The 21,347-nt window shown below is 37.7% G+C and overlaps 1 protein-coding gene across 1 annotated transcript in view; it reads left to right on the forward strand.

Annotated features, from left to right (window-relative positions):
• The first annotated feature begins 7,420 nt into the window (after window positions 1–7,420).
• LOC134205494 (cytochrome P450 4g15) overlaps window positions 7,421–21,347 on the forward strand; it is a 46,320-nt gene continuing 32,393 nt past the window's right edge. The window contains exon 1 of the mRNA XM_062680773.1: window positions 7,421–8,060. Coding sequence (XP_062536757.1) covers window positions 7,841–8,060 — 220 coding nt within the window. The 5' untranslated portion in view covers window positions 7,421–7,840. The remainder of the gene's footprint in view (window positions 8,061–21,347) is intronic.

Here is a 21,347-nt window from a genome sequence, read left to right on the forward strand (position 1 = left end):
ACCACTATGACGATTGCCCTGATTTCGTAAGTGCTTTCCAATATTGTACAGGGTATCTGTGAATTATCCGTACAGATTATGACAATTTAGTTATACAGAACAAAAACAGACAATGATGAACTGAATCAGTAGCTCTATGGGCCAGTGACGTAGCCAGAAAATTGGTCATCCGAACATTTTTTTTTTTTCGAAATAAAAATTTCTTCTAAAAATTTTGTCTCTGGGGGGGGGTTATGTCCAAATAATAGCAGATGTATATCCTGGGAATACTGGGAATTATTTCATGTGCTAAAAAAACTCTAAGTCTTTGTGAATGCCTTTTTCCGGATTTTTTCGAACAAAAAGGAAAAGCCCTCTTACCAACTCTTACTCACCGGATTTGAATTGAATTTATCATCCAGTGTGGCCCAACTTGAAAACAACAGCCACCAAAACACCGAATATATTACTGAGACATTTTAAATCATGTCACAATCGTCAAAAATATCAGAAAAGTATCTGTATAGAATCGTGCGACCATCGCGATTTTTTTCCCTACATGGTCGAAGGCGTATAATTCAAGATACAGGGGTCATTTTGAAGTGAACAAATTCCACTTGGTTCATGTTATCCTACTTTAATGACATGTAATGTATGCTGTTTTTTTAATTTGCTCCAAAAAATAATTGTTGTATGGATAATTTGCGAACACCCTGTAGGGCACTAATGCAAATCTTTCAATGATGCGGATTTTGGGCGAACGAGGCGAACGGAAAAAATCTCTCAAGCGATCATGTATTTAGATCAAGTCAGCACATCTCTAATATCTCTCTTTGCTACCACCAACGCAAGAGATGCACATAAACCAAAACTAGCAATTTGGTTATTCAACATGATTGATGTCTGGTCAGTAACCCGGACCGCATACGCTTCGAGATGCGAGTAAAGTGAGTAAGTCGTTGAACATCAGCTGATACATTGCCAAAGTTTCGGTTCAGGTCCAGCCTCCGAATTCACGGTTTTTTTTTCGTCCCCTTCATCCCATCATCCCTGCTAGCGAATAATTGAGAGAAAGGTGGTTTGCCGTTCATAATAATCACTATGCGTAGCGTCCACGTCTTGGCGAGTAGGTCGACTTGCCCATTACCCGTAATTGGGCAATGAGGTGCTATGAAGTTTCGTGCATCGTCTTATGTAAGAAAATTTGGTTGAATTATATTGAAATAGATAATCGAACAACTGAACTACTAACTAGGGAATGTTAGGAGATAAAAACTTTGATCATCTTTATACATAAAAATGTCTGTCTGACTCTTATAGACTCAGAAACGACCGGCGGAAAAATTGTATACAATAGTTTTTTGGTTCTTGGTGGTGGTTTAGCAAAAGTTCTAATGACGGAATGGGGGGCTCCCATACAAATGAAACCCAAATATCCACATAAAAAAAATCCGGGTGAGATTCCGCGGTGGTATAGATGCCGCACTTCAGAGATCTGGTAGAACAGACTTGATTTATTGGCGCAAATGTATGTGAAAGTGTGTCTTTTGTAGCCAAAACAAAACCGTAAGTAGTAACTGCTTATTCTTATCAGCCAAAAAAGTAATATGCCTGTTACACACTTTTATTTAAGTCGCGGAGGCCGTATAATTTCTAAGGATATTTTTAATAAAGATTTTTCGTACGGTTTTGCGAAAAAACTTACGAACCCACATGTTTATTTCATTATTTGGATCCCCTAAAACGCTTGTAGGTTTTGTTTTTAAGCAGTTTACGTTTTTAGTAAATATTATAGTGATGTGACGTCTATCCCTTACAATCGGTATAGATGCCGCGAAAAAATCAGGGTGATATGCCGCACCTAACTACTATCAGCACTTTAATGAGATATAATTTTTAATTGAGAAAATCATGTAAAATTCGAAGACCAAGATATTGCAAGGGATTAGGAGGAAAATTCTAGGATATTTGTTCCTTTCTCAATAACATGCTCCAAAATTAAAGATATTTGCACAAGGAACGATTTCGATTAAATCTCTGTCGTTATTTATTATTATCATGCGCGCTCACTATTGAAAACATCACAATAATGAGAAACAGATCAATTTGCGCCACAATCCTTTGTTTTCGATTTATGTTAATATGGGTACATGATATGAAATAAAACTACGAAACTACGAAACTACTGCTAAATGAAATAAAACTACGAAAGAAAACCAGGAATGGAAAAACATTGCTTCGAAGAATATAAGGCCATCTTTGAATGTTAGACAACTTGAAAAAAGGTCGCGAATATAGAAAAAAAAAACAATATGTACAATTTTTGGCGATTTGTGTAAATGATTGTGAGAGAAAAACTATAGAATAAAACCCTATTAATGACTAATATCCACGATTGTGAATTGTTACACAGTAGAAATAAGAAATTGTTCATGCGATAAATTTGTTTGTTCTTGGGTTGAAATACAAATTTTCATGATTATGCTTTGCTGAAAAATATCGATCATCGAAAACAAAAATTCAATCCCATTCATCCAACTTTTCGCACGTTCGGCATCTCCCCCTGAGGTGTGGCATCTCACCCGAATTTGACTTTTTTTTGTAATGTAAATAGTACAGTCCGATTTTTGTTTGTTTCGCAAATGACTTCTACACTATGTAGTTGGATCCCTAAACTATCAAAAACAATAATTAGAGTTTCAATTGATAGGTTTGATTTGAAGAAATGTCGATTTTTAAAAAGGTTGGCATCTCACCTGGATTTACCCTAGCTCGTGACATATTCAAGCAAATGCAACCTAATTTGACGTCTGCAGATTTTCGAAGTCAATAAATATTTCTGTGGTACTTGGAGATCCCTCCCTTCTCTGGAATGAGAAGCTCCTATACAAATGAAACAGATGTTGCTGCATGACTCAATCAAACAAATGGAGCAATTGGTATGTGGAGGGTTTTGAAGGCAAAAAATGTTTATGTGATGGTCCGAGACCCCTCCCACCTCTGGATAGGCGGGCTTCCACACAAATGAAACAGAAAATTTTGCATAACTCAAAAGCTGATCAAGCAAATAGAACCAAATTTGGCTTGTGGAGGTTTTTGAAAACAAGAAATGTTTTAGAGATCCCTCCCTTCTCTGAAAAGGGGGACTCCCATATAAATGAAACACAAATTTATTCCTAACTCAAGAACTAATCAAGCAAATTGAACCAAATTTTGCATGTAGAAAATAAATGATAGGTAGTTTGTGCAACTAGTTGCAGAAACATGTTTTTTTAAGCACCAGATGTATGTTTTCGAGATGACTATAACTTCGCCGGGCGAACACTAATCTTTTATCGGTTTTCAGCATAACATAATAACATTATACATAATATTAAATTCTTCAGGATCTGAATGAGTATAATAGTTCTTCATCGTAAATTGTGCCATCTAACTGCAAATAACTTTTTTTGTTAAATATCTTGGCTGTGCATATGCACAGCATATGTTTCGAAATGGACAAATTGATATGAAATTTGCGAAAAAGAATCCACGTGTCTTGGAGGGACTCGAACCCTCAACCTCCTACTCTCTAGATAGGCGTGATAACCCCTACACAACAAGACCACTTAAAGGTCACGTTTGCGGAAAAGCCATCAGAATCCGAGTACCAACCTCCACCGCGGTTAGCTATCTTTTTTGCAAATTGAATATCTTTCGGATGCTTGATTTGTCCAATCTCCACATGTGCTTTACTATTGTATACCCACAGCCAAGCGAGTGCACATTGTTTTATTAAACGAGAGGATCGCACTCCATGCCCCCCAGTAACTGTCTGGGCGGGACGGTATAGAATGCGAATTCAATCGCACTCTGCTGTGCCAAAGGCTTGCTTGGCTAAAGCATTTGATGAGTTTGATTGCCTTAACGTAAGCGGTCGCGTGTACTCAGACGACTAATGACGGTGAAAAACCGACACTTGATTACAATTAATTGCATATTATTCAGCAACTCGGCCGTACGAAAACCATTTTTTGTTAAATATCTTGGCTGTGCATATGCACAGCATATGTTTCGAAATGGACAAATTGATATGAAATTTGCGAAAAAGAATCCACGTGTCTTGGAGGGACTCGAACCCTCAACCTCCTACTCTCTAGATAGGCGTGATAACCCCTACACAACAAGACCACTTAAAGGTCACGTTTGCGGAAAAGCCATCAGAATCCGGTACCAACCTCCACCGCGGTTAGCTATCTTTTTTGCAAATTGAATATCTTTCGGATGCTTGATTTGTCCAATCTCCACATGTGCTTTACTATTGTATACCCACAGCCAAGCGAGTGCACATTGTTTTATTAAACGAGAGGATCGCACTCCATGCCCCCCAGTAACTGTCTGGGCGGGACGGTATAGAATGCGAATTCAATCGCACTCTGCTGTGCCAAAGGCTTGCTTGGCTAAAGCATTTGATGAGTTTGATTGCCTTAACGTAAGCGGTCGCGTGTACTCAGACGACTAATGACGGTGAAAGACCGACACTTGATTACAATTAATTGCATATTATTCGGCAACTCGGCCGTACGAAAACCATTTTTTTGTTAAATATCTTGGCTGTGCATATGCACAGCATATGTTTCGAAATGGACAAATTGATATGAAATTTGCGAAAAAGAATCCACGTGTCTTGGAGGGACTCGAACCCTCAACCTCCTACTCTCTAGATAGGCGTGATAACCCCTACACAACAAGACCACGTAAAGGTCACGTTTGCGGAAAAGCCATCAGAATCCGAGTACCAACCTCCACCGCGGTTAGCTCTCTTTTTTGCAAATTGAATATCTTTCGGATGCTTGATTTGTCCAATCTCCACATGCGCTTTACTATTGTATATCCACAGCCAAGCGAGTGCACATTGTTTTTATTAAACGAGAGGATCGCACTCCATGCCCCCCAGTAACTGTCTGGGCAGGACGGTATAGAATGCGAATTCAATCGCACTCTGCTGTGCCAAAGGCTTGCTTGGCTAAAGCATTTGATGAGTTTGATTGCCTTTTACGTAAGCGGTCGCGTGTACTCAGACGACTAATGACGGTGAAAGACCGACACTTGATTACAATTAATTGCATATTATTCGGCAACTCGGCCGTACGAAAACCATTTTTTGTTAAATATGTTGGCTGTGCATATGCACAGCATATGTTTCGAAATGGACAAATTGATATGAAATTTTCATATCAATTTGTCCATTCAAATATATGCTGTCATATTAACCAAAAATTATGTTTTCATGAATGGTTCAATTGCAATTTACAATGATATTCTTTTGGATGTTTCTGCATACATTTTTGCATATAAACTTCCAACGAGTTTAGCACCGCCGAAACGTTGACCGATTTGGCTGAAATTTTGTCCAGAGCATCAGGGCATCAAATAGAATCGAATAAGAAGGCGGCCCATAAATAAAATGAAAAAAGTTTACTCCATACTATTTTGAGCAACCCTAATGATCATTATTGCCAATAAATCATGTTCCTGCAAAAAACAATCAGATTCCATGTTATTTTGCCACATTGTGTAGCTCAACAAACCATGATGTAATACGAGCGATTCAACCAGAAAGCAAAGTCATTTTACTACAAATGATGTGGCTCTTTCAAACAGCAGCTTAGTTTTCATTTCACCCCATTTTTATAACAGATATAACCACACCAGTTTCAAAATTTAGTTCACTTTTCATTTTATAGTGGCATTATTGTTATTAGAAGTCACTTTTAATAACGTTTAATTATTAGGTCAAGCCCGAGATGAAACCAAATACCACCAACAGAAAACGCAAACACAAAATCTGCCCTGGTCCAGTTTTGTGAAGGATTTTCAAAAGTTAGGATTTTTAATCAGAAAAATTGTGCTGATGGGATAAATCTTATGAAAACAAAATTGTCCCATAGTTCAAAATAGTTGACCAATAAACGAAAATCATACTCCAAATGCATTTTCTTCTAAACGACACTTATTTACATGAAATCTCTAAACTAAAAATTTTCTAGACCGAACCGGGGATACAACTCAGCCACCTCCAGCATGGTCTTGACAGGAAGGTAAAAATGGTTTGATAATATCATTCTTGGAAATGTGATAAAAAATCGTCAAGTTTTCAAAACTCCTTATGCCTTGAATGTCGGAATTCCATCGTTTTTCGAGCTCAAACAATCCATTCGTAAATTCTCATATATCTGGATAAATCTCTACGAATTTTGCTAAATTAGATTTAAGTCCAAAAATGATTGCATAATACATAGTCCATCATAATTGCATAATGCTCATTAAGGCACCCTTGTCATTGGTATGGAAAAGTAGGCCGTTTTATCACCGGGAACAGGAAAAAAAAAGTAGCCGAATACATGGAATACAAATTCCACTAAAGAAATTTCTTAAGGGGGTAATTAAAATATAAGTCCAATACTTTTTGAAATTTTCAAGCCCGCTACGCTTCTGTTTATATGAGCTACATGTTTATATGAAAAACACAATTGTAAATAACTTGTGATAAACATTATTAGCAAATTAGTCCAATAACATCGAAATAACATTTCCCGTCACTGGCACTGTCACAAAATCTTGGTTATCACCTTCCCCTAAAGCTATTGACAACATTGTTGAACTGCTTTATCTTCTTCAGTGGCGCTACATTCCAACTGGATCTTGGCCGGCTGTTCAACTTAGTATTCTATTAGCATTTTCTCAGTAATTAATTGAAACCTTTTCTATGTCCACCATTGCATGACTATGTATCTTTTGTGGCAAGTACAATGGATACACCTATGCTCAGGGAGTCAAATATGTTTCCCACCCTAAAACATCCGGATTGGCCATTCTACGTTTTTGCCCCATATACATCTTATTAATGTTGAATCGCACTACTAATGTTTTTAGTATTGCTGTATTAGCAAATTGTCATTTTGTAGTTTCACTGGCTGGCCCGTAAATGTTTGCAATCGAGAAAAAGCACGCGTGAGTTGCAAGTTGAGACAAAACTGCAATATAAAAAAACTTTTTCCAAAAACATTTTTTAAAGCCTAATCCTCCATATCGCATTTCCAATAACATCACATTCAAATGATCTTTCGGCAACTATGTTCTTATTTTTCTTTCACAGGTGCTCGTCAGTTGACAACCACACATTCGGGTCAAAGAACTCAATCGACATTGAAATTTCACTAACGTAATGCACACAAATGCGGAACCTAATTTTGAAATCAATTAGATTTTGCGTACGCACGAGAACTAGACTTTGCCCCACTGTGCATTCGGAGCGATGAATATATCGCTCCATACGCGAACAAACTAACGTCTAAGCCATGTGCGCAAGCAAATAGTAAGCAAAAGGGATGAACGCAAGCTCTTTGCGTAGTACACTGCCACGCTGAACTCTAGAGTCGTTCTGACCGCGAACCGGCAAAGCTGCGAGTCACACTAGCTCCAAACGGTCGCCTGCCGCCCGATGGTTTGAACCGCGCGAGGCAGCTCAGAATTTGTTGCGACTATAAAAACAAATTTGCAAAAATTTCTATCAGTCAGTTACGGTTGATCTACTGCGGTGGTAACATACATCCAGAGGTGGCGGCTGACCAGTGGCGTTGTCCTGGGACGAACAACCTCTGGTTCTTCAAATGGATTAAACCCGTGTTTCAGTGATAAATTGTTTTCTCAATAGTGAACAGTGATTTCAATGAAGATTTTATAAACCGGAAGGAAGAAATTGGAATATTCAAACCATATACCATTTAGTGATCCAAGTGGCTATTTTGTTAGTGAAAACCCGACAGTTTGGGAAATCGGAATTTTTAAGGAAGTGTGACAAAAACCCACAGATTTGAAAATGTCCGCGACGGTTGAGCCTGCGGATCCCTTGATGGCGAATGCCCATATTGCTTCGCCGATGAATGTGTTTTATTTTCTGCTGGCGCCGGCTTTGCTGCTGTGGTTCATCTACTGGCGGATATCCCGGCAACATATGCTGAAGTTGGCCGAAAAAATACCTGGCCCACCTGGATTACCTCTGCTCGGAAATGCACTGGAGTTGATTGGAACCTCTCATTGTAAGTACTTAATAGTGTTAATTGTTATTCCAACTTGTCTTTAATGTCGGATTTTCAAATTAGTTCCATACTTTGGCTGTAATGCTTTCTAATTTATATCGCATTCTGTTTTAATTCGTATGATACAAGTTATGGGATAAAGCTAGTATTCCAAGATTAATTTATTGGTTACTATCATGGGTATAAATTTAAAAGAACAAGGACTGTATTTAAATTACCAAATTCTTAGTAGATTGAAAAAAAAATATTGGAATAATGTTGTGGTACTTTACGCATGAAAAAGAATGTAGATCACCCATTAACAGTTTTAATTGAATGCTTAAAAAAATGAATATATGCTTTCAATAAAATTACTCCCAACATTAAGAATATGTTTGGTCTTTGTCAACTCTCCCGTGATAAAGCAGAATAGCAGTTTGCCATGTTTTGTCGAAAAGTCATTTGTGTTTCTTTTCATGACATTATTTTTCACTGGATTTTTATATTTTCTTCAGCACAGTGATCTTAAAACTATTTACACGTTTATTAATTGAAGGATGGATATGCCTGATGGAGCATGAAATTTTATTTTGTGCGACTAAGATCCTACAAATCAATATGTTTCCCATATGGAATCATCTGAAGCCAAATTTCTTCATTTCAAAACCCTTGCACACATGTATTATTCCAGACCTCTGTCCTGTTACGATATGATAATACAGTTGTATAATTTAACGGAACCGATATATTGAATCGAAGGAAGAAAATCTTTTTCCTAGAATCTTCGCCAACGAGAAAAAAACTGAATAAAACAAATATGCAAGAAATGTTGCTTTTAAAATCCACTCGATAACATTAAAATTAGCATAACATATTCCGACACTTTATCACTGCTAAGAACTATAATTATATTTGTTTGATTGATCACATCAACCTGAACTTCTGGTACCTGTTCCTTACTTCCGAATGTGAACAGCATAGCCCAAAGCTATAACGATGATTATCATACGTCTTTCTATTTATTACTGGTTTAATATGCATTTCGGGGCGAAGCATACCTTCCTTTTCAAAGCATATAGAACAAGTGCACTTACGCGTGTTACAGAAGCGATCCATTTATTATACATACAATCCATCATTAACATGATCAAAACGACACTATAGTCGTTTGGATCATGTTAACTGTTTACTGATCGGATCTTCTGGATCGGAGTATGGAAAATATAGTTTCGATTTATTTTCACGAAATTACCACCACTCAACAATAGTCGAGTGCAACAAATTTGAACAATTAAACGGAACTAATCCATATCTAATAAACTAAAACCAAATAGTCAGCATATTTCAGATTCTTTAAATCAGCTTTAGTTTCTAATTTTTGCTCAATAATCACTCATTGGCACATGATGAGGGTGACTAATTATTAGAGCATTGTAAAGTCTTTGTTGGAATTACATTCCACACTAGAACATTGCCGCCTCCCAACTCCATATTTTTAAACAGCGAGATATCTTTATCATGCATATGCACTAGACCTGTTCAAATTTTAAAAAGTTTCTTAAAGTCGACCGGTCAACTGATATTCACAATTCTTATGCTAAGATAGACTTCGGGTGAAAATTTCAGCTCACTTGGTTGAAATTTAGGTGTGCTTCAAATCGATTTAGTGTTTTCGGCGTGATTTTGCCCTTAAAAAAATCGTAACTCTGAGTGGGATGAACGAAATTCATTGCAACAACAACTAAATGAAAGCCATTCCTATGCTCGAAAATTTTGTAAAACATTGTTTTGTAATCGGAACAGATTTTCTATGTGTTTCAACAGATTTCGTCCTTCGAGATACCCAAAAATCCACATTTTTCGTTGATAAAAGGCCTATGAAATCTACATTAGGGTGGCTCAAATTAGTATGGGAAAAACTTTTTCCAATTTTTTAGATGGGCCGCCCTCTTATTCGTAAAATGCTAATGTCTTTGCCTAATAATCTCTAATCTTCTTGCGGTTTTCAGCATAACATTCTGTATTTAATTCTACAAGAACTGAATGAGTATCATGGTTCTTGATCTAGTGCCATCCAACTGCAAATCACTGTTTTTGGATGTTTCTGCATACATTTTTCCATATAAACTTCCAACGAGATTAGCACCGCCCAAACGTTGACCGATTTGGCAGAAATTTTGTCCAGAGCATCAGGGTATCAAATAGAACCGATATTAAATCTTGAGCGAGTATCAAATAAAAATTGTAGAAAATTTAGAAGTGGATTCACATTTTAATTTTCTTAATTGATTGCCTTATTACAAAGACTTGCATGCACAAAGACTTGCATTTTCATCGAACAAGTTACCATTGCTTTTCAATGATCATCATCAAATATTTTTGGTTGCATATTATGCACTCACATATAACCGAGCCGGTAATCATACCCAGCCACTACTTGCTCATGCGTACTCCGTTGTTCTTCACGACATGAACGCCCCCTACACATGGGGGAGGATTGTAAGCAGCGGTTTTGTTCTCCGGTGCTTTAGGGCCTAGCGCACTAGGGTCGCCGGTATGAATCCGGGTCCGAACTTTTTCCTAGTATGGATTCCAATTCACATTCGCAACGTTTTTAGGTCGATTGCAAGCGGTTCGTTCCTTTGAGAGGCTGTTCATATACCACGTGGACAGATTAGCGAAGAAATAGGGTATCAGAAATGTCCATGGATTATATTTGTAGTTGAACATTTGTTTGTATTTTTCCACAGACCAGATTGAAGTGAAAGAGACAAGTTTAAAGATCCTCAAATCATTAAAAATTTCAGATGCGCGAAGTTACACGAATTCTACGCAGTTGATAATTTGCAAAAGAACAAAAAATGTCCATTCTAAACACATTTTTTTTTATTCGTCAGGAGAGCATTTAGTCATTTTTCCATTTGGAATCATCTTGCTTTCCATCTGGAAGATCTGAAACAGCTGGGTCAACGATAGTTGAATGACCATGAATGCAATTGTTTTCAAGTTCATTTTTTTTCTTTGATTAGAATGAACCAGAGAACTTTTATAGTACACCAGGCCCTGGTGACCAGGGTCCTTGTTTAGTGCATGACTATTGAGATAAAATGAAGTAATGGTTTTAAATTCAGATATTTCATAAAACTGATGTGGAGCCAGTTTGAATTAAACACATACATGTATGTTAGTGAGCAGGTTAGTGAGCAATGAGCATGCCTTATACCATAAATTGTTAAACATTAAACAGCAAGATGAATGATATTTGGACGCTTTTACGTTTTCCGAAATGTTGCTTCGGCCATAACTATTCAACGTCTTGAGCCGATTATTTGCAAAAAAATAAAAAATAAGCTCCGGTAACCAGAAAGTTGGTCAAAGGGTGGGGGGTGGTTGTGTTCTGAATTGCGTTCGATGAAGCATTTTCATTGTTTCGTCTGTGATAGTGGCTATGAATTTTAGCCAACTTTGATTCTGCACGACTTTGCGTCCCACGACTTTGTGTCACACGATGGACATACGGAGGAAATACCTATGTCCCATCCCTGGATGCTGGATTACCAAGGAGTGGCATTAACCCTCTTAGCTTTGCCACTCCCAACGACACCGTCACATCGTTACGACGACAGTACAGTAACATATTAAAATGCCGTATAAACAATGACACTCACATTACATACATTCACCTAACACATTAAATCAAAAACCGGTCGTGTCACTCGCTTATGGTGAATTCCAAACGACCATTCCCTTCTCCTTCTCCAACCAACTCCTTGACACCTATGAGGGCGTCGGTGAGTCGCTGGCCTCTCTTTAAGTAGGTGTCATATCATCATTATCCTACACACCAAAAAATTATTAATGTTACAGGTGACGTACTGGGAAAAACTGACACAATACCACAAGACGTAATATGAATTGAGATGTATTTTTCAGTCAATTTGGATGCACACAAAAGTTTCAGTACAATCGCCACAGTTTTAATGAAAAACAAACTGAAATTTACATCCATCGAACCTAAAGCACAGCAACCGGTGCGATGAACGTATGAAACGACAACACACGCACCCAACAGCCAAGCAGCCGACGAGTTGATGCAATGAACGGAGCATGCGCAGAAGAATGTAGAACTTGTTTCACTTTGAACTCTGCTTCTTCATGAAGCGGTGCTGGCTGTGTGGTAGCGTGAGTGGCGCTCACGCAGTGAACCTATGTTCGATTCCCGTCTGGCACTTAATCATTTTTGTTGAAAATACAGCCGTGTAAATTTAAAAGTGAACTTAGTTTCACATTTATCATGACACAATTTCGCATCAATAATGATGCTCGTGGGTGTCGGTCTCGAAGAATCTAAAGTTACATGGCTTTTTCGAGGTGTGTACCCTTCCTCGTAACGGAGAAGATGGGCGTGGCCGGCAATGGAAGTTTTCATGCTTTTCCTACTCTGCCTTCTGATTGGACAGTTGTTTCTTCCCCAACAGCTCTCCATAAGCATTCAGATTAAGAGTGTTAAAGTTAATAACATGACAGCTTTCAGTATGCAATACTAACGCAACGCAACGCAACGCAACGCACGACTTTGTGTCACACGATGGATTAGTTAGAACAAATGGCTAGCCAAAACCCCATTTTCGAATTTTTGCATGGTATTACTTTTTTGTAGAATATTCTTTAATATGTTCCTCATTATGTGTCATTGAATTTTTTACGTTTATTGCTTATAAGTATTAATGACATCCTAACAAGAATCATGTTGATTTAATGATTTTTTAGCGTGCCGTAAGACAAAGATCAGCTATTATCAATTCAGTAGAAATCCGAAATGGGCGATTAGCGAAGTTGGATTTTTCTCGCAATCCGTACGCTAAACCTATAGGTATACGCTATACAGCGCACAACTTCCGAAATTAGATTTAACGTGAGAAAAATCCAACTTCGCTGGCGGTTAATTCGGTTTTCTACTGAATTGATAATACAACTGCTGGTAAATCTAAACAACACGAAGAATGTTAGGTTTTAGTACACAAAACAAAACTGAAACTTAACATTAAGTTATTTTTTCATAAGCATAAACAACAAGGAGTTTTTAATTTTTTTTTTTTGACAAACTTCATTAATAAAAAGTAGATTATTACTAAAATTGTTTGTTTTTACTTTCCGTCATTATTTTCAACTGTATATAGGCTGTAAATTTCAGTCATTATACAATAACTTTAAAAAATTACAAATTTGTTCATTCAATTCCGTAATTGGTTCATTAAATTGTAACTTAGGGGTCGTTCAAAAATGATGTCACAAGTTTTAGGGGGAAGGGGTCTAAGATTTGTGACAGTACATGTACTAGGTGTACAAAAAAGCGTGACAGTGGGGGGGAGGGTTCTAGAATTCCAAAAAGGAGTGGACGTCATATTTGAATCGCCCCTTAACAAACGCTTCAAAATAATAAACAAGAAGGTATGAAAATGTGATTTTCACATTTGGATGGAACACATAGACAAAATGTCCTAGTGGTGGTATTAAACCACGATATACCACGCGTCTCCACACGCTACTAAGTCAGCCATACCAGAAAATGTAAACGATTTTACACGAAAAACTCAAGGGAGATGCTCTTACTGCAGCATTGCAAGCTAGTGAGCTCGTGTATGGGACCTGAATGATGTAGATTTGAGTATGATTCTGCTAGCACTGAGTAGTAGTTATCCAAACTTCAACCCGCAATCCTCAGAAACGCTTTCATGTACCTTCTCTAGATACCTGGTTGGCTACAGCGTCGTTACACATATGCTGGGATTTTGTAGTGAATAACACGCTCTTCGCTTGCTGTAGGTGGTTCTATCATAATGGGTTTATGCATGTGAACCCTCAATCTGTTTTGTCCACCAGTAGCTCCGCATTGGTCGATGGTTTTACGTTCAATGGCTTGACTCAGCTTAATGGAGTGCCTAACAGAAATGGTCGGTTTCTGGATCTCGTCCTCGCCAACGATGCAGCTAAATCTGCTTGCACCGTTTCCGAAACCATCGAACCTCTCATCTACCTGGATGCTGACCATCCCGCTCTGGACATAGTCGTTAACCTTCCGGGCCTGTTTACGTTTGACGATGCTTCTGACGTTCACCAAATGTACGACTACCGCCGAGCTGATTATGATAGTATTTGTGTATTTACTGGTCACCCATCGAGATTGACGTCTATGTAGATGATGCTGTTAATTATTTCACTCGCCAAATTCGTCGTATAATTGCGGAGCACGTGCCCCTGTGTCGTCCGAAGCCTAAGCCTCCCTGGTCCAACAGTCGTTTGCGTCGGCCAAAGCGAAGTAGGGCAAAAGCATTGCGACAGTACTGCAAGAATCGCACGCTGATTACGAAGCAGGAGTTCAACCGTTCCAGTACTGCATATCGATTCCTTTATCGTCGTTACGTGCTTCGAACACAATCATCACTCCGTAGAAACCCCAAACGTTTTTGGTCATTTGTTAACTCTAAATGAAAGGAAGTTGGTCTGCCTTCGTGCTTGCATCTGGGTGAAGAAATCGCCAGTTCAGAGCTGGAAAATGTAATTTTAATCGTTCGACATTTCCTAAGTACATTCAATGCCACCAGGGCCACCGCCGATCAAATAGCTGTTGCAAATCAGTTCACGCCTAGAAATGTTTTAGATTTACATGCGTTTATAATCGATGAGCAGACCGTTCTGTCAGCCATCAGAAAATTGAAAAGCTCGTACACTGCCGGCCCGGATGGTATTCCGTCTTCTGTGCTCAAGAATTGTTCGAACTCGCTGGCTACCCACTTAGCTAGGATTTTCACACTGTCGCTCCAGGAGGGAAAGTTTCCTGATGAATGGAAGATGTACATTGTGTATATTGTGTATTCCTTTTAGCTATGTAGGTTTTCTTTTAACATGCGCTTGATGGGCAAGCGTCATTAACAGTATAATGAAAAAATAAATTTCCCCATACTAATTTGCATGCAATCTTGAAACGGCTTGTGCTAAATCAGTTTTAATCCTAATGAGCTCAAATTTTCAGAGGACACTCAGAACATGGTAAAGAATCAGATAAGCACTCTAAGTACATGTTTCCCGTTTACAAAAAAAGGCGACAAAAGGAATGTACCACAAGGAAGTAATCTGGGGCCTCTCTTGTTCACGCTGTTTATCAACGAACTCTCCCGTCTTCTACCTCCTGGTTGTCGTTTGTTTTATGCGGATGATGTTAAAATGTTCAAGATTATCAACAGCATCGAGGATTGTGAAGAACTGCAATCGCGTGTGGATAGAATGGCGAACTGGTGCTCTGCTAATCTCCTGACGCTCAGTATTCAAAAATGTAATGCTATTTCCTTTTATCGGAATCACAAGCCGATAGTTTTTGACTATTGTATCTCTGGTACTACTCTCGATAGACTGAACAGGCTTATGGATTTAGGAGTCACACTGGATCAAGACATGACATTCAAGCCGCTCTATAACGACATCATCGCAAAAGCTAATCGGCAACTCGGATTCATTTTCAAACTATCTAAAGTCTTCCGGGATCCTCATTGCCTAAAATCTCTGTACTGCTCTTTAGTTCGTTCTATCCTTGAATTTTGTGCTATAGTTTGGAGCCCTTATCATAGCGTCTGGATCTCAAGGCTAGAAACCGTGCAGCGTAGATTCGTGCGTTATGCACTTCGGCACCTTCCATGGAGGGATCCCGCTCATCTTCCCGCATATGAGGATCGATGTAGACTACTTGGTATCAAATATACTATATTAACAATATGATTCACTCTCACGAAATTTTGGCGACACCACATGTGGCGCCAACTCGCGTCCGAAAGGATCGATACACACGTAAATCGAACTACCCAAAATATGACGATCGTTTTACACACACTTCAAAATGTCATCATGAAAAAAAAATAGGGATGCTTGATGTTTTTTTTTGCAAACTTAATCGATTATGTTTAATCGAATGCAAATGGAAAATCAAATGTTGTAGCAGAAGTGTGGTAGGCATATTTTTGTGGAAATGTATAATAAATTTGATATTGCTCGTTGAACTGTATCCGGCGGGACCATGCCGATGCACCTACTCGCTCTCTGTTTCGCACACCATGTTACTGTTTGCTCATTTGACTGCAACACTTTTATCAAATGTACTATTGTCGCGCTAATCTTTTCCTAGAATGCTGCGGCGGTCTTACACTCGCAGGCTCGGAAGCAGGAAGCCGCAGTACTCTATTTTATCTCGAGATGCATAATATATTAACAATATGATTCACTCTCACGAAATTCTGGCGACCCCACATGTGGCGCCACGATACACGATACACGTTATAATTAAACTACCCAACATATGACGATCGTTATGCACACACACTTACGGAGCCGAATTTATTGAATTCAACATTTGGCAAGCAAACATTACCGCTAGGCAATGGTTAAACTCACTGGTATTTTTTAACAGCAAGGAAGTGACCCTGATCAATTTACTTATGTTTTGTAACACTTTTTGAATTTAAATGTAAATTAACAAAATTCGTAGAGATTTAGAGATTTATAGATTTATAGATGGAATTCCGACATTCAAGACTTAAGGATTTTTTAAAACGTAACGATTTTTATCACATTTTCAAGGATGATGTGATCAAAATATTTCACCTACTTGTGAGATGAGCATTAGGGTGGTTCAAAAAATTGATTTTGATCCACAGTGCTCATCTGATTCTTTACCATGTTCTGAGTTTCCCCTGAAAATTTGAGCTCATTTGGATTAAAACTGATTTAGCACAAGCCGTTTCAAGTTTGCATGCAAATTAGTATGGAGAAAATTATTTTTTCGTTGTACTGTTAATGAAGTTTCCCCATCAAGCGCAGGTTAAAAGAAAACCTACATAGCTAAAAGGAATACTCAACAGCTTTCACTCAGTGTAAACCGCATCTCAATTAATCGTTCCAATAATTCATGATTAGACAATGTTTTCACCACGTAAAACACTTTTTTGGTAGTTGATTTGCATTATAAATATATTAGGGAGAAATATCAATATATTCAAGGGAGATTATATATTGCTGTTACAATTATTTTAAATTGATATTTGAAAACCATCCCTAGAACGGAATAAAACTTGTAATGTTGCTTGGGATATCACCGCATGGCTAAGGAAGGCTTTTATATTACTATGGTAGATTATTGTTTAGCATGATCAATCGTTTTGAATAATTTTATGACACCAGTTAAACTTATTCATTCGCATAACAAGTTTCAATTTTGGCAGGTGTTTAGAAAGAATTGGGTATATATGAAAAAAGATATCGAACCAGTGCATAATCTCCATCCAAGCGTTTCTCAGCTATTTTCAGAGGATTTCATACATTTATCGAGTTTGGCTTCGTTATGCTCTTTGACGCTTGAGCTTCAATAAACAAGTTATTTAGACTATAACTTGGTAATAATCGATTCCTCCTTAATTTTTTATATGATGATTGGAAGAAAAAAATCGAGGAAACTCATTTAGTAGTGACGTGGTAAATAATTGACTGTTTTACAACTAAAAGGTTCCGGAAAAAAAAGTTGTTTGGGACCCTCGGTAGATTTTTTTCAAATAGTCACAAAATGAAAGCCTAAAGGGTCAAACACAATGGACACGTTTGCGTGCGTTTTGACAGTTTTCCCATGTGTTTGGCCCATAAGAGCTATATTTTCACGTAGTGAAAGTATTAGCGATGCTCATTTTTTTTTGTCACACACCGCGTTGAATTATCTTGATTTTATAAAATCAATGATGATTTCTTTTCAAATTAACTCGCATGCATAATCCCATTTTTGAGAATTCCCAAATTGTTATCAATTTGTGAATATGATTTGACAGAGAGAAACGTACTTTTGTGAACAAACTGCCCGATATGAGAGTCTGATATAAATACAATTCAAACATAATTACGTTTGTGGTACAATCTCTCTATATAAAAATGAGTTTGCATTTCCTTTGAGGCAATATAACTCACGAACGGGTTGACCGATTTGTACGGGTTTTTCATTAATCGATTCGTCTTGAGGACTGCTGTGTTATAAAATATCACTAAATTTTGAGGAGAAAGTTGAGAAATTGTGAAAATACAATTTTGATGCGAGTTGTAAGGAAACCCAATACGATCGCGCTAAAAATGATCTAGAGTGCGGCGCTGAATGAACTCAACAATTGACAGTGAGAATGCAAAATATAGTTGACTCTGTAAATCTCGATGTTCTATATCTCGATATCTCTCCCTATGTCGATGGTTTCCTCGGTCCCTTCAATCTACATACATTTTAGCTTTCTACATCTCGATAATTTGTTGTAATCGTATTTTGTTCTGGATTCACTCTCCTTATGTCGATATGTTCAAATTTTTAGGCTACTAGACCATATTTGGACGATAACAATACAGATCAACAATCAGCAATGATATTTGTTTTGTTGTCGTTTTTCATAGCAACAAGCTGTTTTGGATCTAGTACCCATTTACATTTTCCTTCCATTCCTCGATCTCTCCCTATCTCGATGGTCCCTTCAATATCGAGATGTGGAGAGCGACTGTAGTATAATCCCGAGCAAGGTCGGGTACGTTCAACTAGTTTTTCTTGCGAAAGTATCGAAAAATAATCTATTAAATCCCAAAAAATATCTGATATTGGATACGAAATCGAGAAAGCACAATAAAATAGGCGTAATTAAGTTTAGCCGAAATATGTCACCGTAATGCTACGTTTTGAAAGGGCAAGTGAATTGAACAGCTTAGTTTAATGCAATTTACTTGCCAAGAGTTGAACATGTTCAACTTACTGTCCGTTCAAGTGAGTTGAGCGAAGGTGTTTGGACGCGTTTAATCCAAGCGACTTGTTCAATTCACTTTCCATGTCTAAATGTAGCCAAATAATCATACCCATTATGATAAGCGTAACATAACAAAACGCAATCGGATGAGTGTCATCTTCATGGTTTTCCACTAAAGATACATATTCATTCAATCAATGGTGGGCAGCAAAAAGTTTTCAATTCATAATAAGTTGCAACGCAGGTGTTAAGTTCCAGTAGGAATTTAGGACACCGAAGAGGAAGAAGAATGATGCATTGGAATAATATCGATAATATTCAGAAAGAATTAATCAAATTTCTTGCTGAAGAAAATGATAGAAATGTTTACAGTGGAACAATCATTTTAATGTTTGCGGAACGGCTTTCACAGTTTGAACGATTGAAGCAAAGGTGTAGTTTGACTGCTTTGCACTGCTTCATCGAAATATTTACAGTAGTGTTTGCATTTAACAAAGTCGATATTTTGCATTTAACAAAGTCGATAATCGATTTATTGAAAAATGTATGGACATCCCCACACTGTAAAATGTCATCGAACAACTGTATGACTACTCACCGGAAGATGGCAGGAGGGTTTTCCAGCACAAGCTAGAAAAAAACATGTTTAGATTCCTCTTTGCTCGCTAGATGATGTTGTTATCACCGGCAAATTGTTCGCCATTTCGTTGTATGGAAAAACTCGAAGTGAACCATATTGTCAATATAATATATTTGTTGGTATTGACACTCTTCAAATGAGAAGGAATAGATCGCAGGTTGCCTTCGTGGCCAAAATCGAGACTGGTGAAATTGACTCTCCGGAACTTCTCATGAGGTTGAATCTTTATGCTCCGGAACGAACAATGCATCAACGAGATTTCCTACACCTTTCTCCGCGTAATCGAATGTATGGCATGAATGAACCTTTCCGTGCTGCTGCGGCTGTTTTAAACAGCATTTATAGGCTATTTAATTATAACTTACCATTGACCACTTTTTTAAGAAGATTGTAATCGTTTAATGTATACTTGTTTAAACTTACTATATTCATTAAGACCACCAAATGTCAGATGAATCTATACAATAAACATAAACATAAACATAAATGCTCGAATGTCATATACCCGAATTTCATTCGCCCGAAAAGATCATTTTCCCGAATGGATCGCGTGATCGTTTGATTAGCACTATATTTCGCCTTTTCGGCTATATAGGGCTATTAAAGAGCCAGTATAAATCTTGTTAGCTCTATGGTAGCATTAAAGTCGCACATACTGCTCATTTTAATGCTTACCGTTACTTGGGTTGGCCCGAATAAAGCACATGAGAATTCCATTCCTTCTTTAATGGCACGCACATACCTCAAGGTATCTTTGTTCAAAGAGTATTGGTTTTCCTGTTTCACGTAAGTGCATTTTTAAATGTTCTATCGGGGGTCATTTTTCCATACATTTTTGGAGGGCCATATCGGCTATTATTTGAGTTCTATGGCGTTTGCATTAAAAATAGTGAAAAAATAAGAATTGTTCTAGATCCCACGATAGAACATTTTATTTTACACACCTCATGAAAGGAAGAGCATATACTTCCGCGTCGTGGGTGTTTCAGCTATACTGATTTTTGGAAAATAATATTAGAGTGTAATGCCTTTTTTTCAACTATTTTTTATCGTGATAGCTTTTCGCTTAGCTTTGAATGCTTTCTTCTAAGCATAGAGTGTTTATTGCGATTTATACATTTTTACCATTATTGGCAGTGTGAATTTTGCATTCCAAAATTTGGCCTTCTTTCAAACATAGGTTGTTCTTCAGAGTTATTTACTTAAATCATCATTTTCATAGATCCATAAAGATCCATAAAGTACGTCACGCAAAAAATGACGATTTTCAACCCCCCTCCCCCCTTCGTCACACTTTTTGTATTAAACCTCTCAAATTTTTGTATGAGTCGTCACGTTTCTCGGAACCCCCCCTCCCCCCTAGGAGCGTGACGTACTTTGTGGATGGCCCCATATATTATTTTTTCGTACTTTCCACTTTGTGTCCCAGTCATTTTTTTGTAGTTTTTAATATTTGTCCTTTCGACATTTTGCCCTTTAAGTCTATTGTTCTAACGACATACGACCTTTTGACAAAGGTTCGACACCTTTCTTATAAGCATGGAGTTTCCCAGATTACGCTATTGGTCACTCTTGTTTTTGTTTCTTGTTTTTTCATTTATTTTCTGATTATGCTAAGCACCTATATGCATTATTAAACTTCAGTGGGAAAATATTCCTCTAAAAAATATTTTAAACGGCTGTATTTCAAATTCATGCGTGTGATCCATTCGATCAAGGATTATTTTCGGGCGCTTGTAATTCGGGTAAATGGAATTCGGGTCTTTATCATTCGGGCCTTTGTGATAAAATCCTGCAAGCAGTACATCTCAACGGATTCTGTGACAGCATGGATTTTCCCCCAAGAGATCGATCGCGACC

The sequence above is a fragment of the Armigeres subalbatus genome, chromosome 1 (assembly GCF_024139115.2).
Source record: "Armigeres subalbatus isolate Guangzhou_Male chromosome 1, GZ_Asu_2, whole genome shotgun sequence".
NCBI lineage: Eukaryota > Metazoa > Arthropoda > Insecta > Diptera > Culicidae > Armigeres > Armigeres subalbatus.